The sequence below is a fragment of the Eleutherodactylus coqui genome, chromosome 3, assembly GCF_035609145.1.
Source record: "Eleutherodactylus coqui strain aEleCoq1 chromosome 3, aEleCoq1.hap1, whole genome shotgun sequence".
Taxonomy (NCBI): domain Eukaryota; kingdom Metazoa; phylum Chordata; class Amphibia; order Anura; family Eleutherodactylidae; genus Eleutherodactylus; species Eleutherodactylus coqui.
The window spans coordinates 135,157,242-135,170,153 of record NC_089839.1 but is presented as its reverse complement, the minus strand read 5'-3'; the positions used below and the strand labels follow the sequence as shown (position 1 = coordinate 135,170,153).

Genomic DNA, 12,912 nt, shown 5'->3' with positions numbered 1-12,912 from the left:
ACATCACCACAGGTCCTTAGCCCATTAGATCTCTGTGGTGGTGGTAGGTTGTTGTCTTCTGTCACAACTGCTGAGTTGTGTCTTCTGAGATAATAATGGCTTAGTTGTATTCTCAGTGCGTTATTTTTGTCCTCCCCTTCCAAGAGCCCTAATTGTGTTGTTCTTCTGTCGGTCAGACTGTGCTTTATATATGTTGTAGGACCTTCTATGGCATCACCACGGGTGGAGCATAAGAAGCACTCACACACACACACACACAAACATACAGACAAGTGGTCGTTAGTAGTTTCACTAGTAGTACTTTTTTAATAACCTCTCTGCTAGTCCTAAAACAACCTCATCCCATATTGAAGAAAATGAAGATTAGGAAGGCGCTCCAGCCGGAAACCAATGCACAAAAAGAAGGGTAGGTGAACCGGTAAATGAATGTTACTTACCCGGTGACAAGTGAGGTCTGAGATAGCCTCACTATCACCTCCAAATCCAAGTAAGCCTGTAGTAATTTATATATACTCCTGTATATATATAAATAGGTGGTAGGGATCCGTTGCGCCAATCCAGGGGGGCTAGGTCCGGAGAGCTGCTGATAATGGTGGGTACTATTGACTAATAGTACCCACTGTGGATAAGCATGAAGAGTTGCACATAAGTGCAAAAAAGTATATCAGCGCTGCTTACAAGTGACTGTAATAGCACAAAGAATCCACAGAGTAGTAATAACAAAAAGAGGATTCTTTATTGGGACGTACAGGTCCTCAGTGCAACGCGTTTCGTCTAACAAGACTTTATCAAGCACAAAAAACATAGTATAAAATGCACACAGTACATCACCTTATATATATATGTGTCTATGAAGAGTAATGGAAAATGAAAATGAAAGTACCTGCCCATACTGCTACGTGGCGGCCGCCATGATGGGGAGGTCACCTGACAACGTGAGGGGTCACGTGGTTGCGACGTGATGACGAGTTGGAGCGTCATCGGGGAGGGGGCGGGGTTATCGTATTACGCTGCCCAATGGTATCTATAACATAAATTGCTGATATCCCAATATGAGTATATCTATAATATGGACAGATCAGGTAGGCCCCTCAGTGGTTATATGACCGTACGTGGTCATCCCATATTGCACTAGGCAGATACAAGGCCTAATTGCTCATAGCCTGTGCAAAAAAAAATCACTACTCCAGCCATTATGCTAGGAGCTTGAGCTAACCTTGCAGGAAAAATCCTTCTTGAAAACCTTCCTCCGTGTTTCAGCAGCCATGTCCCTAGCCACTTTCACGGGGCATCAATCTGACGTAAGAAGATAACCGGATAGATAAAATAATACACACACAGCCTTGACAGTAGACTGGGTACCAGATAGTAACCACACTTCTATCCTAGACCCAACCTATCACGATTCGACAGTGTCAGACGGTGCTCACTCACACCACCTCGCCAACCAAGATTTAGGTTTTAGTAGCACAGTTCCTTTGTAAAATGTGACTCATTGACTACATAGAACTGCAGATTCTACAAGTATAAAAGTACAACACCCAATCTCGTATCTGCTGAACTAGATCACTATTTGTGCAGCGCTAAACTTCATACTGCTTCCATTCTGGCAGCTGCAGGGTTTGTATGGGATCCATAAAATCCTCATTGCACATATGAGAATGATGACTAGCTAGAGCATGAGGCCTTGTTCTGCCATCAATGTTCTGTGTTTCTAAAACAGCGAGGACCAAGTAACCAAAGTACACTAAGGCCGGCTTCATACGAGCGATAAAATTGCAGAGATTTGTGCGTTGCAAGACACACAAATATTAACCCCATTCTTTTAAATGGGGTCATACACATGAGCGATGTTTTCCCGCAATGCAATGGGGGGAAACAAGCCATGGCATGTTCTATCTTTTTGCATGCTCTCGCATCACAGCGCTCATTGTTTTCAATGGGGTCGCTGGCAGCATCGCATCATGTGCTAGAGACACGCGATGCGATGTCTCCCGTCCCGAAAGGTGGTTTTGACATGAAAATGCCTCGCATCTGCAGGGAATTCGCATGAATGAGGAGTGCAATATGGGGGCGGGATTAATGGCACCATATTGCACGCACCCGTGTGAAGTTAGCCGAACTTTTCTGAAACTAAGAGTGTGCCATTTTGCCTACTACAGGGGTTGTCTTTGACTCCTGAACATAAAATCTACCTAGCTATACAATGATGATTATGGAATTGGAAATGTATGAAGGCCCTCTTACACACAACAATTATCGCTCAAAATTCGTCCAAATGGCCGAAAATGAGCAATAATCAGTACATATAAACGTGGGCATCATGCGCTTTTCGCTTGAACGATCAATTTTGCTTCACTTAAAATCCATCATTCAGCTGCTGAAAGACAGAGCAAATACCTTCCATTTAAACGTATTTTGCTCATCTTTCAATAGACTGCAGAATGTCCCGCGACATGTTTACACTAGTCAGGAGGAGAACAATGGAATGTGTCATTGGCAGCTGCAAGGAGAACAATGGAATGTGTCACCAGCTGTTTGCATAGATGAAAGTGTGTTTAAACACAAGCTGGATTCTGCAAACAACTCGTTCAGGTCCTTTTACATGCAAATAAAGATGATAAAGTGTTATTGTCCATTAATACTTTATGCAAATAGATCGCTCAATCTTTTAGTCGTTTAACAGATTATCTTTCTGTGTAAAAGCACCTTTACTCTTAAGTGCTCACCCATAGGAACGTATTTTGGCTGCGCATAACATGCATATTTTTTTAATTTGTGTAATATGCTGTGCCAAAAGTCCATTGATTTACATTGGACCATTCTGACCTGCATTTTACACGCATGGAAAAAAAACTCTGCATGTCCTATTTCTGCATATTATGCACCATAATCTGGTGCATAAAATATGCAGTAAATATGCATGTTACATGCGAATATGCTGCTTACTGCGTATTATGTGCTTGAAAAATACGTATGTAATATGCAAGCTAAATACACTCGTTGGAGTGAGCCCTAAGGAGCACTGATGAGTTGGTGGCAACAACTAGAGTAAATATAGAGCTCCTTCACATCAGGACTTGGGGATGCTGTTTTTAGTGCTCTGTTTGGGGAACTGCATCCCCCGGTCAAATGGATCCATCTCAGTTTCCAGCTAAGCTTCAGGCTTTTTACATGTTGCACTATTTTATCTTGTTTTTAGGCAGCATTATCTGTTTTTAACTAGCCCTTACATCTATTGGTGATTTTTTTTGCTTTGCTAGGAGTATACTGGGTGGAATACGGGGGAATTTTATGCAAAGCAGGCCTTTATACTCAAGGGACTGTATATCAAATTGTTACATGTATCAAAGAAGGAAGGTGTCCTCCTTTCTATTAATATAGGGTTAAAGAAGACGAGTACATGAAAAATGTGGTTTAGGAGCTCCATACCTTCTAATCTAATCCAATTGAATGCTGCGGGAACCAAGCCCTAGCGGTTTACCTGCAGTGCGGGCGAATCGCGGGCAGCGAACTGTGACAGAAGTCATGATCTCCACATATGTGATGTTTAGATTTAGAGCACTGCCATCTAAGTCATTCCTAATAGCTATAGGAGATTGCATCTTCTAGCCAGCCTTCTCGCTGAATGCATTTCTCCACGTTCTCCACTCCTGTAATAACCTGTTTGTTTCTCTCCACAGCTCTCTGATAATGACTTGGTCTCTGCAAACCAATTTCTTTGCTTTTCATCATGCTTGCACTGAATGATTACTGCGCGATAAGTTCATTTAGCTACTTCCAAGAATATATCATCACTGCGAGCAAATGATTATCTGTTCCTTGCATGCCTGTGGGGTTGCCAGTCAGCACCTGTATAATCTGCAGTACTGGGTGTTACGGTGTCATGGAATGCCTGGTCTTCTAGACTGCAGGCCAGAAAATAGGCTTTTCTTGGAGGCTATACAAACAGATCAGACAGAATAGTTAATGGTAACAATAGGAATAAGGTGTTAACTTGTCATGGCCGAAGGGATTATTGTATGTATGTATTGTAATAGGTTATATGATTGCGTGTGAATGTGTGTGTGTGTGTGTGTGTGTATATATATATATATATATATGTATGTATGTGCGTGTGTGTATGTATGTATGTATATATATATATAATTTTTTTATATTTTACATGAGTGCAGTTTCCAGTATAACATTAAGAGATAAAAACTGAACTCGTCTACGGAAAATCCATTTAAAGGCAGTTTGTCACTAAGTTCCATATTATAGGGATGCATGTTTCAGAAAATAATATCCTTTAGGAATCCAATTGTAAGATGGAGAAGAGTCACATGTGTAGGGCAGTGCCTGTTTCTACCCGCCTGAATCAGCTAGATCATGTGTTAAACTCAAAGCCGGATCTGGCCCGCCATGTGATCCTCGACAAGGTATATAGGCATACAAGGACCATCTTTCCATTTCCCATGAGGACACAGCCAGTGTTTGACAAACGAGGCACCAGCAAAGGGAGCGGGTGCCATATTGGATTCTGTGCTTCGACACACCTCCACTCCGCTCTGTTCAGCAACTCACAGGTGGTAGCTCAGCTCTGAGAGCCCTACCCAGGCACTCTAGCCACTTGCCAAGGTAGGAAAGCCGGAGCACAGAGAGCCATAGCTATGTTAAGGAGTAGTTACATTTTGGGCTCATTCACACGGGCATATGCAGTTTTAACATACCAAAACTGTGCATTTTCATAATATTTGGACCTTCGTACGATTTTCTTTCACATCTATTCACTGTGTCTTTCAGATGTGCAAAAAACCCCACAAGAAGACCCCATAGATTTCTACTGCTTTCATGCATGAATAAATACACAGTGAATCCTCATGTATTATGCATATTCACTGTGTATTTACACGACTCCATTGACTTTAAAGGGCAATTTTGGTCTGTAATGAAGGACCAAAATAGGGCATGATGCAATTTTTTTACACACATAAAATACACATGAGAACCGCATGTCTGAATACCCCAATGTAAATTAAAAGGGATTAAGCTGTGTGTGTATTATGCACGTAAAAAATACATGCATAATATGGAGCGCAAATACGCCCGTCTGAATAAGCCCTTATAAACAACCCTGTGAAATCAACCACCAAAGTTGGTGTGGCCCTCGGTGAAAATGAGTCTTACACCCCTGAGCTAGATTGACAGGTTTCTTTCTTTACAACTGTCAACCATAGGGGCCCTCCCAGATGGCGCAATCTTGTCGACCATGGATGTGGAGTCCTTATACTCCAACATCCCATACGAAGATGGACTGACCGCCTGCCAGGTACGTCTCAAGGCCAATGGGGTTGCCTCTGAATCTGTGTTACAACTCACGAGGTTCATCCTCGCACACAATTATTTCTCCTTTGGCAAAGAGATATTCCTGCAACTCCCCGATCCGCCATGGGCAGTAAAATTCCACTGCAATATGCCAACCTTTTCATGGCAAAACTGAAGAGTGACTTTGTCCCCCTGCCCCAACAAACCATTGGCCTACTCCTGCTACGTTGATGAAATAATAATCATTTGGACCAAAACCGAACAAGAACTAGTAAAATTCCATGAGAGATTCAATGCATTCCACCCACCATAAACCTGACATTAAGCTACTCGTATACAGAAATCAACTTTTTGGACACCACCATAAAAATTTCAAACTCCTCAATACAGACATTCCTATACCGCAAACTAATTGATCGACCCACATACCTCAGATGGGACAGTTACCATCCTAAGCACATCAAAAAGTCCATTGTCTACAGCCAGGCCATCAGATACAACTGAATCTGCTCCAACCCAACAGACAGAAAGGAACATTTATACAATCTCAAAAAGACATTTTTAAATCAGGGCTACCATCCCACCTCAATTGATGACCAAATCACCAGAGCCACCAGGATACACAGAAATCAACTACTCCAATATGAGGAGAAGGAAAAAAAATGGTTGTGTGCCCCTAGTAGTGACCTACAATTCACAGCTCGAGATTCTAAGGAAGACAGCAAAGGAATTTCATCATACCGTACACAAGGATGACCATCTGAAAACCATATTCCCGGACCCTTACCTTCTATGTTACAGTCAACCTCCTAATTTGAGGAAATTTATAATTAGGAGTGCATTACCCTTGGACACACAAAAAGCAACTTATCCGTGTAATGTAAATGGTATAATATTCTGTACAGTTGCAGCACACTGACACTCCACCTTATAGTCACAAGGGAGCACTTTCCGTGCAATGATGCACGCTTTTCTGGATGAGGACTCGTCATCCAATATCTATACGTAAATCAATTAGTAATACAGCAGCATTAGGGCTACGTAATTTCACAGGAATCACGATGTTCGAACAAGGTTCCTGCAAGGATGTGGCAATAAAAAGGAACCTTGTTTGAATATCGTGATTCCTGTGAAATTACGTACCCCTGATGCTGCTGTATTACTAATTGATATCCGTGTAATGTAAGGAGCTGTAAGACCTGCTCACATACACTGACCACGGACAGGATACGGGTCCCCAATACACAACAGGACTAGAAGATCCCTGGGACATTCACTTGTTCCACGTTCCATGTTGTGTACTTGATCCTGTGCAGCAAATGTCCTGTTGGGGGGCTTTATATCGGGGGAAACAGGACAAAAACTGAGAGCCAGGGTGAGCTCTCATCGCCTCTCAATTAGAGAGGAAAAGACGGAATTACCTGTGGCAAAACATTTTTGTGGTCACGGTCATAGCATAAAGCAGATGAGAGTTATCATACTGAAGGGCAAGTTCAAGTCACAGCGTCATAGAAGAATTTGGGAGTGTAAATTTATGGCCATGCTTGATACTGTGAAGAATGGGATGAACCTCGGCCCGGGATTCTTGCATAAGTGGAGAATGTGAAAGGTCTGAAGGAGGTCAAGAAGGGTGTCCTTTTCTCAATCATTATTTTTTTTTGTTTGTTTTTGTTGCGTTTTTTAAAACTTCATAAAAATTCAGAAATTCATTTGTAAGAATGTTGCCATCCAATAGCTGGTGCTGCAGGGCTGGTGTTTCCATCTCTATGTTTGGACTTCAAAGGATATAACAGACATCATAAAACATTCCTTAGCTCTGTGGACTAATTTTCTCAAGTTGTTTAGTATTATTTTAAGTCTCGAGTGCAAGACAGTCTCAAATTTCTGTGTGTGAACATTTAGATCAAGAGGGGTGTCCTCTCTGCATTTGTGTTATAATTGTGCCCCATCCAAACCAGTGTCTTGCCTGATGAAGGGTCAATACTAACCACCCGAAAGCTTCCTATAACATCATGTATTTTTATTAGCCATTAACAGGTATCATATCTACAATATTACTTGGTTTCTCTTACTGAGAACAATCACACTTTCTTCCTATACATAAACAGCGAGAAACTTGTCAAGCTAGCGGATTGAAGCAGAAAGTACTATTAATGCTGGTCCATTGACTGTTAGGCTGGCTCTACCAGGATGGCTGTGGCAGTCTATCATAAATAACTGTAATGTGCAAAGCAGTGTTTCCCCACCGGAGTTCAGTGGACTCTCACTAGCAGTTACCCATTAGACACCAACGATAAACATGGTCGTTGGGGTTCCCCAGTAGGATGCGTCTTACATTACTGGTGTAAGTAGTTGCGGAGCTGTGCCAATAGACTAGTACATATACCAGTATTATACATAATGGCATTATAAAACATCTATTAGCTGTATCTATGGTATTACAACAGAAACCCCAAAATATCAGGAATCCTTTTGTTTTAAAAGCATTTTTATTTGTAAAGATATGGGGTCTAAGTTAGGACATTTGTAATTTCACTTACATTTGTGTAACCCAGAAGGTAATAGAATAAGACATTTTTCCAACAGAAAAGGGTTCGTCATGTTTGTATAAAATGCTTTACGATAGAAGTAAGACTCGTGTTTCCATTTCAGGATCATTTTTTTTGTAATTGAGTGTTAAGTATTTGTCTAAAATACCCCTGATACCTTAAGAAATATGTTATTAACTTTACCCCTGTTCTTTTAAAATCTCCTTCAGTACCGGCCTTAGGGTTACATGTACTACTGGAATCACTAAAAGGAATTTTAAAAAGTGCTAATCACATGACTGGAATGTTCAGATGGTTAATCCACGATGCAGCTGGAATAGCAGAGCACGGGGATTGTGACCACCGTTAACGATCTCCATGGGAGTTTTTCATTATAGGTTGATGATGCTGTTATATAGCACAAAGACGACTAATTCTTGTCCAGTGGAGATTGTATGTGGCTGTAGGAGTATCAGTATGTACTTTGTCTTCGTCCTCCGACCCCACTATTAGACATAACCCATGCCTGCTCTTGGGGAGGAATGTTTATAACATTTTCACAGCAGACAAGGTAAATGGTTGCCCTGAAGAAGACTTTTTGCCTTTTATATTAGAATATTACTTGTTACACGCAGGAACTCAAGGATAGTCCAGATTTCTGTTGAACATACATTAGCCACATCATTTTTGTGTTTTGGATTGAAATACATGATGCAGTTCCATAATATGAAGTATTGACATATGCCGCATTGGTATATAGACTGCTGCTGTGCGTATTCTTATGTATCAAGTTCTTATTAGCACAATATATGTATCCAATTTTCCTACGTGACCAAATATAGTTAGTAAACAATAGTCCTTCTCTTGAATCGCAGGTGAAGGTCATGGTGCGTATCTGCTCAACGCTAGTAGGAGAGTCAACTGATTCCAGCTCCTTCTTAAAAGCCGACCCAAGGAAGAAGCAGATTACGTTGTACGATCCGTTATCTTGTGGAGGGCAAAATGCATTCCAGAAAAGAGGAACTCAGATACCACCAAAAATGTTTGCCTTTGATGCTGTGTTTCCCCAGGATGCTTCCCAGGTAAGTGATGTTTTACTGGCTTGACTTGGTTCTTTGTTCAGTAACTAGCAGTCTTTTAAACTATACTTGTTCAGGTTACACCTGGCTCATCTCACCACCTTCAATAGGATTCGTCCTCTTGTTGTATATTAGGCTCGGAACCATAATATGGTCAGGCATAGAGCGCTGTGTGGTTGGGGGCCGAACACTGTTCACTAATATTGTCATTGTTTCATCATGGTTGAAGTAGGTGAACTGCCAGACACCTCTCTTCTGTTTTTTGTGAAACAATGGGTTCATTCTTTTGCCAACAAGAATCCAATGTTTGCATGGGAGCTTAGGTTTTCATAATTTTACAGATAACAAACTAAGACCCCATTTACACTGAAAGGTGATCGTTCAAAAATCGCTCAAACGACAGTTTGAGTGATAGTTTTGAGCGATCATCTTTGCATAGTCTATAGTAGCTCATTGGCTACTAAAGAGCTATGCAGGCAGAGTGGGACACCACCGCTATCGCTCGGCAAACAATACAGCTGTTTTGCATAAGTGCGCTTGCAGCACACGTCCCGCTGTGAACTACCAGCATCCTGCAAGCTGAAAGGATCTGATTAGAGCTGTTGACTGTGATAACAGCCTGCACCGCTGATAAGAGTTCATAGATCAGTTCTAGAAAATTAGAATTGAGGGAGGAGCAAATATTGCACGAAAACTGCACAATGTCTGTGCATTTAGACGCAATGGTTATCGCTCAAAAGATAGATTTGAGTGAAATTTAAGCGAGAATCGTTAACTATTAAGTCAGAAAATGCATAGTAACTTTAATTACTAAACTGGGACAAACTTAAACCACAGTTCATATTCTTCTCAGTGGCAGCCACAATACAGTATTTTTCAATTCCATACTTAAAGGGGTTTTCCAAGTTATTGGTGTTGGTAGGAGGATGCAGCGTACAAAAAAAGAACCACAATACCTCCTGCTGCCGCGATGTTCCCCACCATGCTCTCCTGGTCTGCTAGTCTTCTGTTTACAAGTGCTAGAGTGGTCATGTGGGTTGTTTAACTATGTGACCACTGCAGCCATTGCCCAACAGAGATGTCACTGATGACATCCCATAAACCTGCCAAGGCCTTCTACATTAGACACCTACCTGATTGGCTTATGGGATGGCACCAGGCCTTCTGGTCGAGTGACCTAACCTGTCAGATGCCATATTGCCAGATCGCTGTGGTCCAGCACTACAATGAGTATATTTATTTTATATAGGTTTGGGCATGGGGGGCTCAAAATTATATAAGATAACTCAATAATACCCATTAAGGTGGTCATACACATTAGATGAAAGTCATCCAAACCTCCTAATTTGGTGGGACTAGCTGGTGGGCTAATGTGTGTGGGTATCTTTCGCTCATTTATAAATGTGAGAGGGAAGAAGAGTTAGGACAACAATAATCATTCAGTGTAAATGCTGCCAGCGACTGAATGATGAACAATTGGTTCGCTTCTCATTCATAGTTCAGTTTAGACAAGCAAGAAAATCAAACAGTCGACATGTTTAAACAGGAAGTCGTTTACTATGAATGGAGGCCGGTGGGCGGAAGCCATCTCCAGCAGCTCTGTTTCCATTTACTGAATGACTATCACTAGTGATAGTTGTTGGGACGGCTGTCACATGCTTAAGTGCCCGACAATTGTTCCTTCTAAGAGGCATGTTGGATTTCATTCTTTGTTCTCAAGAATGATAAGCTGCCACCTGTGGTGTCCGGCAGCACGTCTTTCCTTGTCCCCATCAGAACACATTCAGCCTTAGTAGACCCTTCCTCCCACCAGCACAAAACCACCATGCACACTGTAGTAAATTGAATTTGGAAGCTGGAAGATACCCACATAGTACACAATTGGAAATTTTCGCTAAATACATACAGCAATAGATTTTACATTCAGTTTTTTTCTAGACATAGGCCACCCAAAGTGTACACTGCAATATATCTTAATGGATATAGAATCCACTTACTGCATTATATTTCGACTCCAGCCTTCTAAGTCCCCCACTGTGCACACTACAGCATGTCTCAATTGCAGATACAGATCTCTCCTTACACTGTGTACACTTTAGTATACTTCCGAACATTTTCCCTTATTACACAAACATTTGCACATGCTGGAAATTCAAGATTACTATATTGGTTATTTCATCTCCCACTATGTTGTTACTAATTCAGCAATGCTCTTTGCTCAGTGGAAAATGGAAACTCAGCCTGTCTCCTGAGCTTTAAATCACAGCTCATTAAGTTGCAATTCAAGTGTGTTTTATGCCTTTAAACATTAAGAAGTCTTCCCAAAATTTTTTATAGGCTATATTTTGTGCCAGTAATATCTATGCCACACCGGTACTAGATGACATTTGCTGGACTCATAGCTCTCTAGTAGCAGAGCTGATTATATCTGGGCAGAAATTCATGAATTGTAATGAGACCACCTCAGCATTCCACGTGCCGAATCTATCACGGATGGGCTTTTGTGTTCATTTTATCATGAACATACAACACAAGATGAAGAAGCAGACACTGCAGAATTTTCCATTTACCTCAGCACACGTGAAGAAAAGCAATGAATCGATTACTACAGCTGTTGTTTGGTCTCCTTTTCTTGCTTCAGTGTCATTTTTCTATTCAGATTCCCCTTGAATAAGCACTGAGTAGAGTGAAGCACTGTATACAGGATGAGGAAAACCAAATTATATATATATATCTACATAGACACATACTTAATTAGTCATTAATGCAAGTACAACCCAAGTTCCGAAAAAGTTGGGACACAATGTAAAATATAAATAAATGTATAGAAAATACAAATGCAGTGATTTAGAAATCACATATAACTAGAGATGAGTGAACCTACTCGGCCACGCCGCTTTTTCGCCCGAGCGCCGCGATTTTTGAGTACTTCCGTACTCTGGTGAAAAGATTCGGGGGGCGCCGTGGGTGAGTGGGGGGTTGCAGCGGGGAGTGGGGGGGAGAGGGAGAGAGAGGGCTCCCCCCTGTTCGCCGCTGCTACCCCCGCTCCGCCACGCCTCCCCCCGGCGCCCCCGAATTTTTTCACCCGAGTACGGAAGTACTCGAAAATCACGGTGCTCGATCGAGTAATTGCTCGATCGAGTAATTACTCGAAACGAGTATATTCGCTCATCTCTACATATAACCATTGTATTCACAACAGAACATAGAACACATATCTGAGGGAGGAAAGAAAACATTTTTCCATTTCATTTTAAAAAGTTAACTAATTTAGAAATTGACAGCAGCAACACATCTCACAAAAGTTGGGTCAGGGGTAGCAAAAGGCTGGAAGAGTGATATTTATGAAAAACAGATGGAGGTTCAATTTTCTATTGTCGCATGAGTGTGTATAAAAAGATCCTGCTAGAGAGGTAGAGTCTCTCAGAAGCAAAGCTGGTCAGAGTTTCACCAATCAGTGAAAAACTGTGTCTAAATATTGTGGAAGATTTTCAGCATTTGGAAAAATTCATAAGCACTATGATCAATATTGGATGCTTGAGATCTACGGGCCCTCAGGCGTCATTGCATTAAAACAGGCACGATTCTGTAATTCAAATCACTGCATGGGCTCAGGAATACTTCCAGAAAACATTGTCTGTGACTGTGAACACAGTTTGTCATGCAATCCACCAATGCAAGGGAAAGTTGTATCATGCAAAGAAGAAGCCATATATCAATATAGAAAAGCCGTTGTCTTCTCTGGGCCAAAGCTTGTTAAAAATTGACTGAGGCAAAATGGAAAAATGTTCTGTGGTCAGATGAATCAAAATTTGACGTTCTTTTTGGAAACCACGGATGCCGTGTCCTTTGGACTCAAGAGGAGAGGGACCATCCAGCTTGTTATCAGCGTACAGTTCACTAGCCTGCATTTCTGATGATATGGGGTGGCATTAGTGCCTATGGCATGGGCAGCTTACACATCTTGTAAGGCACTATCAGTGCTGAGCAGTATATAG

At 41.5% G+C, this 12,912-nt stretch overlaps 1 protein-coding gene across 2 annotated transcripts in view; it reads left to right on the top strand.

The window, feature by feature from the left end:
• Window positions 1-12,912, top strand: part of KIF26B (kinesin family member 26B) — a 326,887-nt gene that overhangs the window by 254,461 nt on the left and 59,514 nt on the right. For both annotated transcript variants that reach the window (XM_066596111.1, XM_066596112.1), the window contains one exon: window positions 8,711-8,917. In XM_066596111.1, coding sequence (XP_066452208.1) covers window positions 8,711-8,917 — 207 coding nt within the window. The remainder of the gene's footprint in view (window positions 1-8,710; window positions 8,918-12,912) is intronic.